At 48.2% G+C, this 20,417-nt stretch overlaps 1 protein-coding gene and 1 pseudogene across 1 annotated transcript; one reads left to right on the top strand and one right to left on the bottom strand.

Annotated features, from left to right (window-relative positions):
* LOC108300113 overlaps positions 1-1,470 on the bottom strand; it is a 4,531-nt pseudogene extending 3,061 nt beyond the window's left edge.
* A 2,858-nt stretch (positions 1,471-4,328) lies between these two features.
* Positions 4,329-15,365, top strand: LOC108299890 (MHC class I polypeptide-related sequence B-like). Its single transcript, XM_037736213.1, has 7 exons — positions 4,329-4,439; positions 11,188-11,442; positions 11,721-11,996; positions 12,588-12,866; positions 12,940-13,049; positions 13,606-13,816; positions 15,202-15,365. The coding sequence occupies exons 1-7, from the start codon at positions 4,370-4,372 to the stop codon at positions 15,348-15,350; spliced, it is 1,350 nt and encodes a 449-aa protein (XP_037592141.1). The 5' UTR covers positions 4,329-4,369; the 3' UTR covers positions 15,351-15,365.
* The last annotated feature ends 5,052 nt before the right edge of the window (positions 15,366-20,417 follow it).

The raw sequence follows: 20,417 nt of genomic DNA, 5'->3' as shown, positions 1-20,417 counted from the left end.
TAATCGCTTGAACCAGGGAGGCAGAGGTTGCAGTGAGCCGAGATTGCACCACTGCACTCCAGCCTGGCGACAGACCAAGACTCTATCTCAAAAATAAAAAAATAAATGTTCTTTATCTTCACTGTGGTAGTGCAGATGTGGGTGTGCACAACAGCTAAAATTCAACAAATTGAACATTTTAAATAGATGCAGTTTATTGTATGCAAAGTATGTCCCAATAAGATGATTTGGAAATATTATCCTCTGGCCAGGGGCGGTGGCTGATGCCTCTAATCCCAGCACTTTGGGAGGCTGACACGGGAGGATCACGAGGTCTGGAGTTCCAGACCAGCTTGGCCAACATGGTGAAACCTCGTCTCTACTAAAAATACAAAAATTAGCCGAGTGTGGTGGCGGGAGCCTGTAATCCCAGCTACTGGGGAGGCTGAGGCAGGAGAATTGCTTGTACCCGGGAGGCGGAGGTTGCAGTGAGCTGAGATCACCCCATTGAACTCCAGCCTGGACAACAGAGTGAGACTCCGTCTCAAAAAAACAAAAATAAAAATATTACCCTCTTTGAGATTTGTACTTTGCTTATGTAAAACAAAACAAAACAAAAGCCGTGTTCTTGGGCCCGGGAGACACACCCTGACACATCTGGAGGAAGAGGGCCATGCTGTCTGCCACTCACCCTCGCAGGCTCTGAAATTACAATCATAGCCGTGTATTTACAGACTCAGAGAGAGAGAAATCTACAGTAAAAATGTTCAGAAGTAAAACTAGACACATGGCAAAATTAAGAGAAATAATAAAACTGCGTATTTTAAATTTTAATCTCTCCTTTACTTCTCCCCCCTTTTCTTCCTATCTCTTCCCTCCTTTCTTCAACACACCCCTCCATCCTTCACTTCTTTTTTCACTCTCTGCCCTTGAACTCGGTGTATTCCAGCCTCGAAGCCAACACTCGTCAGCGCGTCCGCCTGGGCAGGTCAGGGAAGGGACGCGAGGCGGCGCTGTCTCCGCATTCTGTGAGCCGAGCGCCCTGGGCCCCGCGGGTCTTGTATCATTTCAGTGAAGGTCACTGCAGTCTTTGATGGAGGGTGTAATTAGGTCCTCACTGAAGTGGCGAGACCCTGAGGGGCTTTTTCCTGGCCCCTTAGTTGTGGGTTTTCCTGCGGGCGGTGGAGCCTTGTTTCCATCAGAACAGCCCAGAGGCGCTGCCTTCCTGGGGTGACAGAGCAGCAGGAAGCGTTTTCGGATCCAAGAATCCGTGGACGCCCGCGGGAGGGGCTGAGGTGCATTTCCCTACTCTCCCGGATCCGAATCCACCAAGTCAGAATTCAAGCGAGTCAGATTCCAGATCGCGCTCCAGCCAGGACTCGGAATTCCTGCTCCGCGGCTCTGCATTTTCACAGCGGCGAGTGTGAGTGCCCCAAAGCTGGAAACCAGAACCCTAAAAGCAGCTCGGCCCTCCCCAGCCCACAGCGCCATTATTTTGTTTCTATATCAGTAGACACGCTTCATTTTCCATGGACCAGGGCAGGGGTGACGGGTGGTCCCAGTCTTCGCAGTGAACTGCGGCAGAAGAATTCAAAAAGCTCGCGCCTGTAATCCCAGCACTTTGGGAGGTCGAGGCAGGCGGATCACCTGAGGTGGGGAGCTGGAGACCAGCCTGACCAACATGGAGAAACCCCGTCTCTACTAAAAATACAAAATTAGCCGGACTTGGTGGCGGATGCCTGTAAACCCAACTATTCGGGAGGCTGAGGCAGGAGAATCGCTTAAACCTGGGAGGCGAAGGTCGCCATTGCACTCCAGCCTGGGCAAGAAGAGAGAAAGTCCGATTCAAAAAAAAAAAAAAAAATCTTGCGGGAGTCGAGCCAGCTCCGCCCTGCGTTATGTAAGCGACTGCACTGAGCCCTTTCTCTTTGTTTTCCCAATCCAGCAATGGCGACTAAAGTCTGCAAGGAGGAAATCACTTCTGTGCTCATGAGTCTAGGAGTCTAAGGCAAGTGCTGTGGGAGAAAATGTAGTTGGTGGGGCAGAGCAGAGGGGGCTGGAGAGGGAGTGGAAAGGGAGGACTTCGGATAGAAGACCTGGGAGGCTTGGTGGGGGAGGGGATGCCAGGCCTGGGCGATGAGAAGCTGCTCACCTGGAGCTCAAAATCATCTCCGCCTCCCCTAGCCCGGGAGAGGACTGGCTTCACGTCTCCAAACAACCACTTCTACATGCCTTGGAACAAACCTTGCATATTTATTATTATTGAACTGTGAAAAGTCTTTTGGGGGGGTGAGCTGAATGAGACCCTATGCGGGAGCTGGCACACGGAGGAAGTCCTGGTGGGAGGGTAGACACTGGAGGGAAGAAGGGCTTGGGACCTTCGCCATGAGAGCTGGGTCCATCTCCCTCTCTGCCTCTCACTAGGCTTATGATCTTTAGCAGAGAAAATAATCTCTCTAAGGTGGGGGAAGGACCCTGGTCCCTGCAGTGCTCAATAAATTATGAGGATCAAAATAAATTATTAGTGAATGTTAATGAGAAAACTAAGAAATTGTTAAATTCTCTAATACATTACATTTTCATCCACAGAAAAGTGTAGGCTAGGGATCATAGGGAAATAGTTAGCAATGACAAGCATAGTTCAACTTAAAAAGATGTTTGTGAGGCTGACAAAGAAGAAATGGAAACAGTTCCTGATCCTGGAAGGTTCATAGTCTAATGGGGGAGGGTAGATGATGGCAAATGACACCTTGGTGTGGTGGCGCTCTCCTGCAGTTCCAGCTACTTAGAAGGCTGTGATGGGAAGATTGCTTAGGCCCAGGCATTGGAGGACGCAGTGAGCTATAATCACGCCACTGCATTCCAACCTGGGTGACAGAGTGAGACAAAAAAAAAAAAAAGATTCAAGGCAGGGCACAGTCAGTACCATCAGGAAGGTTGAAACCATGGCCTAGATCAGGAGTTCTAAAACTTGACTATACACTGGAATCACCTAGGGAACTTTAAAAGATACTAAGGTTTAGGTCCAACCTAGGTTAACTGATTTAACTGGTTTCGGCTGTGGCCTGGGAACACGGATATTAAAAACTCTCCATGTGGTTCTATACAGTGGCTCGGTTTGAAGACCACTGACTAAATGTCCCAAAGACTAAGAGATGTGCGCTGGGGACAAGGCAATTCTCTTAGTAGAAAGAGGCTTTCCGGACAGCATTATTTATTATTGAGAATTGAGAATTCATATGCCACAAAATTTATCCTTTTAAAGTGTACAGCTCAGTGGCTTTTAGCATAATCACAAGGTTGTGCCACCATCACAACATGAAAAGATTTTCTTCTTTTTTTTTAAGGCTAGTCAAGTGAAATAGTGGGAGTGAGTAAGAAACAAAGACATCCATAACTGGTTGTGATCAATTCGTTGTAAACACCACTACAGTCAGACCAGCCTCACTGGGAAGATTTTAAGGATACGGTGTGCTCTGATGGGCTCCAAGGCAGAGGTGACAGTAACCTGGACGAGGGACATGGCTTAGGCAGTGGCATTCTGGTGGCATAGGGTGAGGTGATCCCAGAGCCCACTTTTACTGCAACCCTGGGGAGATGTCACCAGAGAAATGGGGGTGGTGCCAGACAGCAAGTTTTCGCAGCTGTGGTTTCCATGGTAGAGTGGAAGCATCCTGTGTGACATTCAGCAGATGTGGCGCTGTGCTGGCTTGGAGCACTCTGGTTACAACTGGGGCAGGCACAGTGTTTAGGAAGCCGGTGCAGTAATCTAGGCTGAAGGGAGGGAAAAGCCTAGACTAAGGTAGTTGCTGTGGGATTGAAATAGGGTTGGAGGAGCTGACTTTGACTCCTGGAGATGAAGGGGAAAGAGGAAATCAGAAGGGACCAAGGATGGTGATGTTCTTAAGAGAAACGGAGTGATGTGGTGGGAGACGTGTAGAGAGTCCTTGTGGATCTGTCACATTGGAGGGCACTATGGTCCTGGAGGTACAGATGTCCTAAGGCAGGCTGGAAAATGGAGTCTGGAGAGAGTTTGGTGTTGTAGTGAACCATGGTGAGCCGCATCCTTGGCCCTATGATCAGCCAGGGACTGAATAGAGGGGCGGCCCTGAGAGACCTCAGACACCTACAGGATATTAGGGGGCGAAAGGGGACCTGGCATTGAGTCGAAGGGAAGAGAAGGAGATTCTAAAGCTGAAACGTCTAAGAGTTTGCCGTCTGAGCGGCGCCCCACCCTCTCTGCCCACGTGTGGACAAAGCTGTGCCCAAGTTCCCGCCTTCATTTTCACTGGAGGAGCAGTTGCTGTGCTTAAATATTAGCGCCGCCTTCTCCCCAGCTCCGCTCAGTCACGTCTGCTTCAGCAGCTGAGAGGGTGGCAACGTCGGGGCCATGCGGCTGGGTCGGGTCCTGCTGTTTCTGGCCGCCGTCTTCCCTTTTCCACCCCCGGGAGCCACCGCTGGTAGGTGGGGTTTCTGGCGGCCCCCCCCGGAGCTGCAGTGGCGGGGCGTTTCCGGGGGTCCAGGTGAGTAGGGGCCAGCGCGGTGCGGTCTGGGCGGGGCTCAGGTGCGGGGTCGGGGGTGCGGGGAGCTGGACGCGGCCCGTGGCCGCCACACCTCAGCCCTGCTTTCCCGTCTCTTTTCTGTCCTCCTTAGGACCGCGCGTCACCCGCCCCTGCATTTTCCTGTCCTGCACTTGCTCTCCTAGCCTCGCCTCCGCCTCTTCTCATTTTTCCGACAAACCATCCCTTCTGAGACCCCTGGGGTCCCGGGCTGCGCCCCCCACCCCGGGCTGCTCCTATGAATGGTATTTGAGAGCCCTCCCTGCTCGGCCACTGAGGCAGCCATATCTCCCGGTGCTGGGGGCGGCTCCCAGGTCCCTGAAGCCCTGTCCTCTCCCCGGAGCAGGTTCTCAGCTCCCGGGCCGCAGCTCCTGTATTTGACGCCCTCCTTTCTCGGGACCTGGAGCTGGTGGTGCTTTCTGCTGCTGTGGGGACTGTGGGGGTGGCTAGGGGGAAACGGGGTTGGAGGCTGCAGGCTGCGGGCAGAGGATTCTTCCCGCGACTTCTCTCATTCCCAGCTCATTCTCCCCGGCCTCCTACTCCCGGGGCGGTGGGCGGGGACGAGATTGAGGGGGTCCTCTCCACTCTGGCATCCCACCCCTACTAATGACCAGTGATCTAAGGACACCAGATTCCCTGCCCCTCCTCCCCTGCCCATCTCAGGGCCCCCTGGGTCCTGTTGCCCTCCCAGCTCCCTGCTACCCCTTCCTGTCTGCAGTTCTCTGATCCATTTCTAGGGTGTCCTCTGCCCTCATCCCCTGGCCCCACCACAGCAGGTTTCTCCTGCCTCCCCTATGGGGCTTTCCTACAAGCAGCCTTCACCCAGTGCTGCCCCTATGCCTCCCACTCCCAACTGTCACTGACCCTCACTTTCTCTTGCTGCCTTTTGTTGCGGGGGGAGGGTGCGGGGTGGGGGGGCCTTCTCTCCATCCCATTCCCCTCCAGACCACCCAAGGGGAGCCTTGGTGCCAATGACAGTTGGGTCTTAGGCAGGACACAGGGCAGCGCAGATGCCCCCTCCCCTCCAGTGCAGGTGCCTGCTCTGGTCCCTGCGTCATGTGTCCTCTCCTTTATCCTCAGCCTCACCCTCTGGAGGGCCTCACCCTCCAGCCCACAGGTGCTGGACCATCCCTTCCTGGTCCCTCTGACCCTCTCCACCTGGGGACCTTGTGTTGCTCCTACCTCTTGCTCACCTGCCTTGGGCCCTCAGCCAGTTCTCATCTTTCCCAAACCCCACCCCCCACAGAGCACCCTCCCCTCCTGTCCTCACCCTAACCCAAGTTCCTCCACAGTCACTCCTGCTCCACGCTCACGCTGCCTATCTGCCCACCCCCCACCCAGCCCAGACCTAAAACAGGCTGTTGGTCCCACTGTTCCTTGACCTTCATTCTTTTCTTTCGGTTCCTTGACCCCAGTGGGCTCTCACTCCCTACACCACATACCTAAAATCTTTGTTTTGCTGTTGGGGTGACTGTTCTCCCTCCAGCACTACTTTTGGCAAACCCTTCCTCAGGCTGGGGGTCTCCGCCTCTACCTTGGTTTTCTCTCTCTGGCCAGCACCCCCAACTCTTGCTTTTTTTTTTTAATTTTTAACTTTTGTTTGAGTATGTAGTACATATATGTGTATATATTTATGGAGTACATGGGATATTTTAACACAGGCATGCAGTATGTAATAATCACATTAGGGTAAATGGGGTATCTATCACAACAAGCATTTATCCTTTCTTTGTGCTACAAACAATCCCATTATGCTCTTTCGGTATTTTTACATGTACAGTAAATTATTGCTGACTTACCCTGCTGTGCTATCAACGAGATCTTATTCATTCTAACTATATTTTTGTAACCATTAACCATCCCACTCCGCACTCCCCACTGCCCTTCTCAGCCTCTGGTAGTCATCATTCCATTCTCTCTCCCCATGAGTTCAATTGTTTTAGTTTTTGGCTGCCGGAAAGAAGTGAAAACACTCAAAGTTTGTCTGTCTGTACCTGGTTTATTTCACTTAACATAATTATCTCTGGGTCTTTGCAAATGGCAGAACGGCTGAATAGTACACACACACATGTGCGCCACATGTTCGTTATCCATTTGTCTGTTGATGGACACTTAGGTTGCTTAGAGATCTTGGTTATTTTGAATAGTGCCACAGTAAACAAGGAAAAGTAGATAGCTCTTTAATATACTAATTTCCTTTCTTTTGAGTATATGCTTAACAGTGGAAGTTCTGCAGCATATGACAGTTCTACTATGTTAGTTTTGGGGAATCTCCACATTGTTTCCCATAGTGGTGTACTAGTTTACACTCCCACCAACAGTGTACAAGGATTCTCTTTTGCTACATTCTGGCCAGCATTCCTTATTGCCTGTCTTCTGGATAACAGCCATTTTATCCGTGGTGGGATGACATCTCATGGTAATTTTAATGCATTTATCTGATGACCAAGGATGTTGAGCACATTTTCATATACCTGCTTGCCATTTGCATGTCTTCTTTTGAGAAATGACTATTCCGATTTGTTGCTCATTTTTAACTTGGATTATTAGATTTTTTCCCTGTAGAGTTGTCTGAGCTCCTGGTATGTTTCGCTTACTAATCTTTTGTCAAATGAATAGTTTGGAAATATTTTCTCCCATTCTTGGATGGTCTTTTCACTTTGCTTATTGTTTTATTTGCTATGTAGGAGGTTTTTCTTCCTTTTTTTTTTCTTTTCTTTTCCGTTTTTTTTTTTGTTGTTGTTGTTGTTGTTTTGTTTGTTTGTTTGTTTGTTTTGTGGGGAGATGGTGTCTTTCTCTGTGGCCCAGGCTGGACTGCAGTGGCACAGTCTGGGCTCACTGCAACCTCCTCCTCCCGGGTTCAAGCAATTCTCCCGTCTCAGACTCCTGAGTAGCTGGGCCTACACGCGCACGCCGCCACACCTGGCTAATTTTTGTATTTTTAGTAAAGATGAGACCGTGTTGCCCAGGCTGGTCTCGAGCTCCTGAGCTCAGGCAATCCACCTGTCTCAACCTCCCAAAGTGCTAGGATTACAGGCACGAGCCACTGCGCCCAGCCTGTTTCCTTTGCTGTACAGAAGCTTTTTAACTTGATATGATCCCATTTACGCATTTTTATTTTGGTTGCCTGTGGCTGTGGGGTATTACTTTAAAAATCTTTGCCCAGTCCAATATCCTAGAGAGTTTCCCCAGTCTTTTCTCTTACAGTTTCCTAGTTTGAGGTCATAGGTTTAGGTCTTTAATCCATTTTGATTTGATATTTGTGTATGGTGAGAACTAGGGACATAGTTTTATTCTTGCATATGGATATCTAGTTTCCCCAGCACCATTTATTGAAGACACTTGCCTTTACCCAGTGTGTGTTCTTGGTACCTTCTTTGGAAATAAGTTAACTGTAGATATAAGGATTTGTTTTTGGGTTCTCTGTTGTGTTTCATTGGTCTGTGTGTCTGTTTTTATGCCACTACCATGCTGTTTTGGTTCCTGTAGCTCTGTAGTATAAACTGAAGTTAGGTAATGTGATTCCTCTAGTTTTGTTCTTTTTGCTCAGAAGAGCTTTATCTATTCTGGGTTTTTTTTGGTTCCATGTACATTTTAGGATTATGTTTTCTGTTTCTGTGAAGAATGTCTTGGTGTTTGATAGGGATTGCATTGAGTCTGTAGATTGCTTCGGGTAGTATGGATATTTTAACAAAATGGATTCTTCCAATTCATGAACATGGAATATCTTTTTCACTTTTTGTGTCCACTTCAATTTTTTACGTCAGTGTTTTATAATTTTTATTGGTGACAACTTTCACTTCTTCAGTTAAGTTTATTTCTAGGTATTTTATTTTATTTGTAGCTATTGTAAATTGGATTAGTTTTTTATTTCTTTTTCAGATTATTTGCTGTTGGCATGTAGAAATGCTACCGATTTTTGCATGTTGAATTTGAATCTCCAACTTTACTGAATTTGTTCTTCAGTTCTTAGAGTTTTTTGGTGGAGTCTTTAGGTTTTTCCAAATATCAGAGCACATGATCTGCAAACAAGGAAATTTGACTCTTTCTTTTCCAATTTCCATGTTCTTTATTTCCTTCTCCTGTCTGACTGTTCTAGCTAGGACTTGCAGTATTGTGTTGAACACCTATGGTAAAAGTAGTCATCCTTGTCTTGTTCCAGATCTTAGAGAAAGGCTTTCAGTTTTCCCCCATTCAGTACATTACTAGCTGTGAGTTTGTTATATATGGCTTTTATTATATTGAAGTCTGTTCCTTTTATACTGTTTTTTGAGAGTTTTTATCATGAAGGGATGTTGAATTTATCAAATGCTTTTTCAGTATCAATTGAAATGGTGGTATGGTTTTGTCCTTTATTGTGTTGATATGATGTATTACACTGATTGATTTGTGTATGTTAAACCATCCTTGCATACCTGGAATACATTCCACTTGGTCATGAAGATTGATCTTTTTAATGTATTGTTGAATTTTGTTTGCTGGTATTTCATTGACGGTTTTTGCATCAGCGTTCATCAGGGATATAAGCCTGTGGTTTTCTTTTTTTATGTATCTTTGCCTGGATTTGGTATCAGATTCCTGGCTTTGTAAAATGAGTTTGGAAGTATTCCCTCCTCCTCTGTTTTTCAGAACAGTTTGAATAGGCTTGGTATTTCTTCTTCTTTAAATGTTTAATTGTGGTAAGGTGTGCATTACATAAATCTTACTGTTTTAACCACTTTTAAATGTACACTTCAGTGGCATTAGATACATTCACATTTTCATGCAACCCTAAACTCTGTACCCATTAATCAGCATATCCACATTCCTCCTTACCTCTCTCCCCTAGTAACCACCATTCTACTTTTTGTTTCTACGAATTTGACCACTCTAGGTACCTCATTTAAGTAGAATCATGTAATGTTTATCTTTTTGTTTCTGGTTTCTTTCACTTATAATATTTTTGAGGTTCATCCAGGTCAGAATTTCATTCCTCTTAATGATGAATAATACTCATTGTATATACGTACCACATCTTGGTTATCCATTTCTCAGACAATGGACACTTAGGTTACTTCCACGTTTTTGATATTGGCAATTATGCTACTACGATAATGGGAGTCCAAACATTTCCTCATGTTCTTGCTTTTATTTCCTTTAGATGTATACCCAGAACTAGAATTGTTGGATCGTGTGGTATTTCATTTTTCAATTTTTAGAGGAATCGCCACAGTATTTTCCATTTCAGATGTGCCATTTTATATTTCCAGAAGCATTACACAGGGGCTTCAATTTCCCTACCTCCTTGCCAAGCTTTCTCTGTGTGTGTGTGTGTGTGTGTGTGTGTGTGTGTGTGTGTGTGTGTGTTAGATAATAGCCACCTTGATTGGTTTGAAGTGGTTTCTGATTGTGGTTTTGATTTGCATTTTCCTAATGACCACTGATATTGAGCGTCTTTTCATGTGTTTATTGATCATTTGTATATTTTCTTTGAAGAATTGGCCATTCAAGCCTTTTGCCCATTTTTCCCCGACATAGCTTCTCTTGGCTACTTTGCCCATTTTTGAGTGGGTTGACTGTTTTGTTGTTTTTGTCAGACTTCTTTACGTATTCTGGAAACTAATCTCTTATCAGATATGTGATTTGCATATTTATTTCATTTCAGGCATTGATTGCTTTTTCGCTCTAATTGTGCCCTTTGATGCACAGATGTTTTAATTTTCGTGAGTCCAGTTTGTCAGTTCTTTCTATTCTGTCTGTGCTTTGGTGTCACATCCACGAAAGCTCTGTCAAATCCTGTGTCATGAAGATTATCCCCAATGTTTTCTTCTAAGAAATTTTTAAGTTTTAGTTCTTGAGTTTAGAGTTTAGGTCTTTCATTCATTTTGAGTTAATTTTTGTATACAGTGCAAATTAAAGGTGTTATTATACTTTATTTGAACACCCAGTTCCCCTAGCACTATTTGCTGAAAAGATGAACTGACTGTTTGAGACCCTGCCACCTGCCCACCCCGGTGGACACTAGCATCCATGCACTTGCTCTCCTGGGACCTTGTCATGCTGTCATGTCACTCTTCCACTGGGACCCAAGCCCACGCCATTGCTTCCCTCTGGGATACTGACCCCACTATGAACCTCTCTGGGGCTACAACCTTCCTGCCCCTTGTGCCTCATGACCACCCCCTCCCTTGCCCTCACCATGCCCATGATGAGTCTTTTCTCGAAGCAGCTCCCCTTGCCTCCATCTCACCGTCACCTGTGCACCATGGCCACACTGGACATGGGTCCCTCTTAGCCTGAGTTTTTTCCCATTCCCCACCTCCCCTCTGGCAAGACCTTCCTTCCACCACTGCCTTCATGTTTCTCCATTACCCCTGCAGAAGAGCCTCTCCCTGTGGCCCCTATACCCTTGGGGGGGCCTGTGACCACCCAGCCCTGGCACCTGGCGTACAAGCTTGCCATCTCCATTCCCCCTTCTTCCATTCCTCAGTCCCCTCCTCTGTCCTCCCAGCTTCCCAGTTTTCCTTGTATATGAAACCCTCATTCTTATCCCTTTGCCCGTGTGCATTTCCTGCCTCCTCAGGAAGGTCAGGACAGCAGACCCGTGTGTTAAGCATCATGTGAAGTTACTTCCAGGAAGAAGTTTCATCTGTGATTTTCTCTTCCCCAGAGCCCCACAGTCTTCGTTATAACCTCACAGTGCTGTCCCAGGATGGATCTGTGCAGTCAGGGTTTCTCGCTGAGGGACATCTGGATGGTCAACTCTTCCTGCTCTGTGACAGGCAGAAATGCCCAGCAGTGCCGCAGGGACAGTGGGCAGAAGCAGTCCTGAGAGCTGAGCCCTGGCACACAGAGATCGAGGACTTGATAGAGAATGAGAAGGACCTCGAGATGACCCTGGCTGATGAAAAGTGGCAGAAAGGAGGTGAGAGTGGGCAGGGAGGGGCAAAAGTGACGGGAGAGGCCTTTTCCAGAAAATTTAAGGGCAGAGAGCAGGGACCTGTCTCTTTCCACTGGATCTGGCTTTGGCTGGAGGTGGGAAAGGGGGATCAGTGGAGCTCAGCAGGGAGGTGAACCACCACTCAGCCAGCACAGGGAGGCACGGAGGAGAGCCAGGAAGGGGTCCCCGCTGGGCTGAGTTCCTCACTTGGGTGGGAAGGTGAGGGGTTCAGGAATGGAGAAGTCACTGCTGGGTGGGGGCAGCTTTGCATTCCCTCCAGGAGATTAGACTCTGTGAGATCCATGAAGACAACAGCACCAAGGGCTTCCGGCATTTCTACTATGATGGGGAGCTCTTCCTCTCCCAAAACCTGGACACTCAGAAATGGACAGTGCCCAAGGCCTCCACAGCTCAGGCCATGGCTGCGAACATCATGAATGTCTGGAATGAAGATGCCCTGAAAGCTGGCACTGTGCTGGCAGACTGCCTTTGGAAACTACGGCGATATCTGGAATCTGGGGCAGGCGTCAGGAAAACAGGTGTCGACCCTGGGCAGGGGCTCTCCTCTCCCCACAGTGCTGCTAGAGTTGCCTCATCCCCCAGCTCTGACCAGGGAAACCTGCCCAGTGCTATGGTTGCAGGCGTTTCCTCTTGACATATTGTGTACTGATTTTCCTCTCCTGTCAGAGCCAGTGGATAAAGACAGTGGGTCTGGGAGTGAATCATCCAGTGTTGGAACCTGGGAAAGCAGGGGATCCTCCGACAGAATCCTGAGCCTGGGGCGGGTGTCAGGCAGGAGAGGAAGCCTTCAGGGACAGGGCTGCCCCATCTGCCTCCCAGCCTGCCCATCCCAGAGTTTCCTCCCTCCTGGCCCCAGACCCAGGAGTCCACCCCTTACATCCCCCTCCTCAGCATCATTGTGGGGATCCCAGAGCTTCAGGCCACAGTCCCGAGGCCCATCCTCCTGTCAGCGTAGAGGAATTGGGTCCCAGGGTGAGGACAGACTTACAGAAGGTCCAGGGTCTGTGAGTGCTTCAGCCAGAGTGGGAACAGTGGAGAGGAGCAGCTCTGTTCCCTGCATCTCCCTTAGAGGGGAGCAGGGCTTCACTGACTCTGCGCTTTCTTCCCAGTGCCCCCCATGGTGAAGGTCACCCGCAGTGAGGATTCAGAGGGCAACATCAACGTGACATGCTGGGCTTCCGGCTTCTATCCCCGAAATATCACACTGACCTGGCGTCAGGATGGGGTATCTTTGAGCCACAACGACCAGCAGTCGGAGGGTGTCCTGCCTGATGGGAATGGAACCTACCAGATCCGGGTGACCATCAGGATTCGCCAAGGAGAAGAGCAGAGGTTCACCTGCTACATGGAACACAGTGGGAATCACAGCACTCACCCTGTGCCCCCTGGTGAGCCTGGGGCGACCCTGGAGAGGGTCAGCTGTGGCTCTCTGCCCAGTGTATAACAAGTGCCTTTTTTCAGGGAAGGTGCCGGTGCATGAGATTCAACAGCCAGCCAGTCCACATGTTCCTGCTGCTGCTGCTCCTGCTACTGCTCCTGCTCCTGCTATTATTGCTGTTGCTATTATTGCTGTTATTATTCTTCACTGCGAACTTCATTGAGAGAAGAGAACATTACCTGCAGAGGGTCCAGGTGAGAAAAGGGGTCAGTGGCTGGAGATGGGAGGGCTCCTGTCTGGGTACTAGGGTCCCCTCATTACTCCTGCACAGATAGGCATGTAGGACCAGGCTTCTGGAACAGGTGTTGGAAGATGGGGTATTTGGGAGGGGAATGGGAGCCACATCTCCATCTACACCCCTAAATCCTTCCTAAGTTAGGGCTGGGGAAAGCCCTCAAATGTCTAGCTGTGGCCTCTTCCTGCTGCAGGTGAGGAGTGGCCAGCAGGGATGGCACCTGCTCTGTCCTCATCCCGGTCTCTCTGTCTCTCGGGCTCCCTAGGGCGCGTCCAGGAGGGGTGAGTTGGGAAGCACATGAGGAGTGCAGAGGGCCTGGATGATCACAGCCTCAGAGGGAGCAAATAGTAAAGGCAGCTGTCATCTGGGGAGGGCTAGAAACTGGAGAGGAATCCGAGGGGAGGTGGTGCCCCTAGTCCCTTCCTCTCTGCATCCCTCTCCCCTGTTTCTCCAGCCATTTGGTGGGGGAGACACCAAGGAAAAGATATATGAGGCCCGGACTGGGGGCCCTGCCTGTGCAGACCCTTGGAGGCCCTCTTGTAACAAGGAGGGTCCTGGTCGCACGCGGCCATCTCTGTCCACTTTGCAGCTCCCCATGCATCTCCTTCAGGAGCTGCCTGGGGGTGTCATGTCCTCTGTGTCACTCGAGGCCATGCTCTTTCCAGGTTCCCACCACCTGGCCTCCCTGAGTTTCCATGCAGATGATATACATGAGTAAATAATCAGATGTCCGTGGGCCATTTGAGAAGCGGGGCCCAGCCCCTCATCAGGGCAGCTGCGGTCCCTGTTCTCATCCTACCTCCAAGTATTTTCTTTTCCAGTCCCTGAGGGACACAGTCCCCAGGGACCATGTTTCTGGGGCTTTGTCCTTTGCTCTGTGGCCTGACTTTACCCTCCCTGAATCTATTTCCCCTGCTCAAGGTGGTCACTGCCTGGTAAGTTTGGAGTAAGGGACCGTCAGAATCATTTCCCCCACAGGGTATGAAAGCCATGTGCCAATGTCTCAAAATTCCTGCTTTCAATGTTGATGTCCCATAAAGATGTTCATAATTTCAGGTCTATGATCGTGATAGAATTTCCTCCAATACTGATGTTGTAAAGCATACTAAATGAAACAGGAACTCAAATTTGGAGCTCCCTCTCCAGGAGGGTCTGTGTGGAAGATGGTGGCTGTGGCAGTGGCAGTTCCCAGGTGCAGAGGGTGGACAGAGGCAGCCTCAGGCTAAGGGGTTCCCCCTACTCTACATGGAGAAAATCCCTTGTGGGTTGCCAGGGCAGTGTCCTGGGTGGAATCCCTGCTAGGGACAGAGCAGGAAGGCCTCGCAGCCTCACCAAGCAGCAGCCCTGGGGTGGAGCTGCTTTTCCAGGGGTAAGTGGACCAGGCAGGAGCAGCGGTGACTCAAGAGCAGGTCACAGGCCTGGGTGGGTGCTGAGGGTCAGGGGAAGACAGGCCTCCTGAAGCAAGCTGGGGGTCCCAGGGTCAGGTGCCAATCCTGTGGCAGCCACGTCTTTCCATGCTGAGCCTGCTGGGCACCCTCAGGCTTCTTGGTGGGGTTCCCAGTTAAGAGCTGCCAGCTCTGGGCTGGGAGGGGAGTAACGCCAAGCCACAGATAGAGGGCAGAGCCCACGGTGGGCAGGGCCTGCCCGGGTGTGCAGGTGCCTCTGCAGGAGAGGAGGGCCTGGGGACTGAGGGCAAGGGTCAGGGCCTCTCTTTGGGGAGGCCTCACTGTAACAGGACTGGTCAGGCCTGAGAGGAAGGGAGGGCACTGGGTTCCCTCTTGCATCTTGTCCTTTAGTCTTGGGCCCCTTTAACTCCCTGCCCGATGGGTGGTGGGCACAAGGCAGGTGCTGATGTTGATGGAGTGATGGGAGGGAACTGGCAGGGGCTGGGAAAAGCTGGGTGGGAGGAAGAAAAATGCAAGGGCCTAATTTTCCCTCTGAGAAAGGGAGAATCTGATTTTGGAGCAACTGAAGAGAGAAAAGTCCCTGGGGAATAAACACAACACTCTGCACCCAGTGGAGCATTCACCGGTTTCTCTCTTTTCTCCAGAGCTCGTGAGCCTACAGGTCCTGGATCAACTCATGGTTGGGACAGGAGACCACAGGGATGCCACGCAGCTGGGATTTCAGCCTCTGATGTCAGCTCCTGGGCCCATTGGCTCCACTGAGGGCACCGAGAATCTGCAGCCAGGCGGCTAGGACGCAGCTCCCTGCCTGGGTCTCACCAGCACCTTCCATCTTGGTGCCTCAGTTCCCTGGCCTATGTAGCAGAGAACATAACACTATTTATTTCTTGTTGTCGGAGGCTGCGAAATGTTAGTAGGCATGAGGAGTTTGCAGCTGTGCCATATTAGTTGGTATCATCATTTCCATTGTTTCTGTATTATTATAATTTTTTTTTTTTTTGAGACCAAATCTCACTCTTTCACCCAGGTTGGAGTTCAGTGGCATGATCCTGGCTCACTGGAACCTCTGCCACCCCAGCTCAAGCAATTCTTGTACCTCAGCCTCCCGAGTAGCTGGGATTACAGACACAAACCACCACATCCGTCTAATTCTAGTATTTTTCATAGAGACCGGGTTTCGCCATGTTAGCCAGGCTGGTCTCAAACTCCCCACCTCAGGTGATCTGCCTACCTGAGCCTCCCAAAGCGCTGGGATTACAAGCATGAGCCACTGTGCCCAACCTATTTTATTATATTTTAATATATTACATGTACAGTAATTAGAACATCATAGGTGAGCTTTATGAGTGAGTGTCTTGGTGATGACTCCTCCTGACGAGCCTAGGACCAGCTTTCTTGTCACCTTGAGGTCCCCTCACTCCCTTGTCACAGTCCTATGCATTACTCCATGTCTACTATGTGTACATAATTTTATACTATAGATGTTTACTGTTTAAATAGACATTTCTGGTCTGTGTTTTATTTCATGCGTCTGGGAGTGGATAAAGTGTGAGGTTCAGGGGACAAGGAGAGGTCTGTCTCAACGCCTTGACACAGCATGAAAACAGTCTCCCCTCCTCATCCCCTTTCCCTGCTAGTTTCTGATGACCCACAGATTCACAGCAGAACAGAAAGGGCTGTGAAATCATGGAGGTGGGATATCTGGCGCTAACATTCAGGGGCTGACCTTGTGGGGGAACATCTGCCCTGAAAAGCGGGAGACTGCATGTGATGACACAGAGCTGAAGTGTGACATCAGGGAGGGGATAGAGAGTGCTTCCAGGTTTTCTGACTTTGAAGAATTTGGGTCAGTCAGGTTCTGGTGTAAAGTGACTGCTGGGGAGGTGTGGACTGAATTAATGAAGAACAAATGAACCAGGAAAGCGGATGAGCAAGAGGTGGGATATTCCCCACCCTGTTTCTTGATGCCTACTGACTGCTGGTCTTGGGGCACACAGATGGGTGCTGCACTTCTTGCTCAAGGCAACCTCAGTCCCACCCACTTCAGGCAGTCCTGGCAGAGAGCGTAAGGGTGACAGACTCAAGGTGGAGATGGGAGTCCTCCTTGCAACAGGAGTGGATCCAGGACCCGCCTGGAAGCAAGAGAAGGATGAGGGACTCTAGTTGCTCCTGTTTCCTCCCACTGCCTGGGTTCCCAAGGTAACCAGTAAGGGAGCTGGGGTAGGGAATTCATTCATGTGCTATGTATTTATCCAGAGACGTGTGTATTGACATTTTCTTCTATGCTTTTATTCAGGGTTGATGTCATTCACACATTTATGCATTTATGATATATATTTAATAGTCTTGTATATTTTGGTTAACACGCATCACTTGTTGAATTCAGTTCTCAATAGGTATAAATTTTCATATTCATTGCAGTTTTTGTTAATCAAAGTTTAATTGCCCATAATTAAAAACATCAAATATTTGCAAAGGATTTCTCTAGAGAAATGAGTCCTCTCTGCATCTTCTCAACTTCTGCCTTCCTAGAGGCAACCATTTTCCACCTTTTTAGCTAAGTCTTTCAACTTTTACTTCCATATGTCTAAATACAGCTCCTTCATTAATACTGCTTGGTTTTCAGTTGCAGCCATTGTCTGTTGCACAGCACAGTGGCGAATGCAGTAGTTCATCGTCCCTGTTCCCTTGCACTCTTCCCATGCTTTCACCTTCCCGATGTATTTCTATAGGAATTATGTTTAGTTCAGCCATTCCTTGTTTCTTTTTCCACGACTAATTTTCTCATGTCAGCTTGACCACTTTTCACTTTCTGAACATTTGTTCTTTCTTTAGTTAACATTTGCCTTTGTTTTTGTTTATTTTATACACAGCACTCATTAAACTTGGTATTTCTTCTATTTGTATTACTCTTTTAAGAAGTTACAGACTTTGGATATTCCACTTTACCTTCTTGGAAATGTCCCTACTGGGCTTTCCGGCAGCTCCCATCTGGAGTACAGGCTTCTACCTGTGGAGCACAGTCACCACCCTAGGATCTCCCTCCACCACCATATGGGACGGTGCTTTACATGCAGTGGAGCCACCTGGGGTTCTGCCAAATGCAGACTGATTCAAGATGTCAAGCTGGGGCGTATGAGTCTTTTGTGCAGTTTCAGGAGGTGCTGATTGTGCTGCTTCATGGTTGTGTTATGTGTGTTTCTGTGTGTGTGTGTGTGTGTGTGTGTGTGTGTGTGTTTGTTGCTATTGTTTTTTATATAGGAACAGGGTTTCACCTTGTTAGCCAGGCTGGCCTCAAACTCCTGACCTCAGGTGATCTGCCCGCCTCAGCCTCCCAGTGTGCTGGGATTACAGATGTGAGCCCCCACGCCCGGCCACGTTTGTGTTTAGAGAGAGAGAGACAGAGACAGAGACAGAGAAAGAGAGAGAGAATCTTGCTCTCTAAGCCAGGCTGGAGTGCAGTGATGCCATCATAGCTCACTGCAGGCTCCACCTCATAGGCTCAAGTGACCCTCCCACCTCATCCTCCTGGGTAGCAAGGACCACAGGCCACATCCTAACTGATGCACTTTTTTTCTAAATTAGTAACAGGTCTAAGCATTTTTTCATTGTGGCAAAAAATACATCACATAAAATTTACTATCATAACCATTTTTAAGAATACAGTACCATAGGACATGTGTGGTAACTCATGCCTGTAATCCCAGCTATTTGGGAGGCTGAGGCAAGAGGATCACTAGAGGCCTGGAGTTCAAGACCAGCCTGGGGAAAATAGTGAGACCCTGTCTCTACCAAAAAAAAATTAAATAAAAATATACAGTACTATAACAGTATTAACTGTAAGCTCATGGCGGTGCAACAGATCTCTAGAATATTTCACCTTAAAAGCTGAAACTGGGTGCCCATTACACAAAAACGGCTCACTGCCTGTAGAAGTTTTCCCTGACAACCACCATTCTACTTTTATGTTCATCAAGTTAGACTGTTTCAGACACCTCATATATGGAAGTATGCAGTTCTTGGAGGCTTTTTTTATTGGCTTATTTCACTTAGCAATGACCTCAAGTTTCATATATGTTGCAGCATATAACAAAATTTTCTTGTGTTTAATGTTGAATAATATGCCGTTGCCTGTGTATAGTCACATTTTCTTGACCTAGTCCTCTATTGATAGACATTTAGGTTGCTTCCATATCTTGCCTGTTGTGAATAACACCACTATGAACATGGATATGCAATCTTTGTTTTTACTTTTGTACCCCTCCCTCATTTGGGTGCAATTAATCTTTTAGTAGCTTTTTCTGAAAGCACAAGTTGAAAGTAGTTTGTGTGTTTCAACATATCTGCTAATATGTTGCCTCTCTCCAGGAAGAGGAAAGAAATGTATTCAGGTGCTCTTTGACACAGCATTTAATGGTAAAGAAAGAAACAGTATAACTGGCCAGTGCTGAGTCTCCGCATCCTGCGATTTCAGAACTACTGTGAATACAAACTAAAAAAGGTCCTTCCCAGAATAGGAGTCACTCCTGTATGTGGTGGCCCTGGAACCGCAGACCTTCCCTGCCATACCTCTTCCATGAAGATCCTTTCTGCAGTGACTGCGGTGGTTTCCTATTTCACTCGACCCAGTGTCCTGACCCAAGAGACAAGATGTGCCTGCAGCTGTGCCCACACTTGGAGGAAATCTCGATGGTGTCAGTACATGATGACATTTGCTCATTATGGGTTATTTTATTATTTATTAAATATGTATTTTGATTGTATTTTATTGGCCGCACAATAAACCAGAACACAGTGAACCTAGAAATCATATCCGCTTTCTTGTGTCCAAAAGTTCTTCCCAGGGAGGTGACAAAAAGACAGTCTTGTTAGAATTGAGGATCCAGGGAGAGCCAGACAGGCTGGGCAGAAGGGTTTTTATTTGGAACCTGGAGGATAAGCAATAACCTCTCACCACCCTGAAGCAGAGTGCCAGCACCCACCTCCTGGGTGCAAGGGCAGCATGGTCCATGCTCTCCCTGTCCCATATCAAATACAGCCCTGAGATCTGCTCATCTTTCTCATCTGGGATTTCTGCATTGAACACTTCCCTTAGTCAACTTTCCTGCAAAGCAGAAAAACATGAAGTTGGACCATGTTGGAGGAAGAATGGTGTCATCTTCACCTCTGGAGAGATCTCTGTCACTGTGTTCAGGGAAAGGACCAGCCTCACTCCCCATGCAGAGAGGAGACTCTGGCTGTGATCCGGCCTGTGGAGGGATGAGGACCTGCTCCCTCTACAGTGATGGTCAAGAACCTGCAGGTGACAGGAAAGGCTTCCTCTCAGCATGTTCTTCCAGGCATCAAGGAATAGACCTGGGACATTTCCTCCAGTGACATGACCACACCCAGAAGTGAGGTGGCCCTGCCAGGGGCTCCTGGGGCTGCCACTTCTTTTGGGAGCTCAGTGTCTGGAGAGTGGAGTGGAGAGCAGGCTTTGTGCAAAACATAACCATGACCTCTAAATTATTTTATGCTTCATTAGCTTTTTTGTCATAAAATACAACAGGCACCAAAAAGAAAACCTGTCTGAAAATGTTGCCCTTTAATCAAAGGTAAACATGCTTTAACCACCAGAGAGTTTGTCAGCCACCCCAGGAAACCCCATCATCTGCCACAGCTCAGTGATAAATTCTTCCCTCCCCCACATAAAATCACAGCCTGACTTTTAGGATCATCACTTCTTTGTTCTATTTTATATTTTCATCATAAAAAAGTGTAGCTTAGTTTTACCGTGGTGTATTTTTTAGTGTTTGTTCTTTTTTTATATACCGTATGTTCCTCCTTGAAATTTATATTGTCTGGTTCTGTTTTCCATAGT

The sequence above is a fragment of the Cebus imitator genome, unplaced genomic scaffold (genome assembly GCF_001604975.1).
Source record: "Cebus imitator isolate Cc_AM_T3 unplaced genomic scaffold, Cebus_imitator-1.0 Scaffold24, whole genome shotgun sequence".
NCBI classification, from domain to species: Eukaryota; Metazoa; Chordata; class Mammalia; order Primates; family Cebidae; genus Cebus; species Cebus imitator.
Note: the sequence above shows the minus strand (reverse complement) of the source record. Positions and strands in the feature narration are given on the sequence as shown.

Bases quoted from the DNA above. Each gene is read 5' to 3' on its own strand.
- LOC108299890 (XM_037736213.1), top strand. From the start codon at position 4,370: ATGCGGCTGGGTCGGGTCCTGCTGTTTCTGGCCGCCGTCTTCCCTTTT. The intron at 12,867-12,939 runs GTGAGCCTGGGG...GCCTTTTTTCAG, and splicing joins CACTCACCCTGTGCCCCCTG to GGAAGGTGCCGGTGCATGAG. The intron at 13,817-15,201 runs GTTCCCACCACC...TCTTTTCTCCAG, and splicing joins CGAGGCCATGCTCTTTCCAG to AGCTCGTGAGCCTACAGGTC.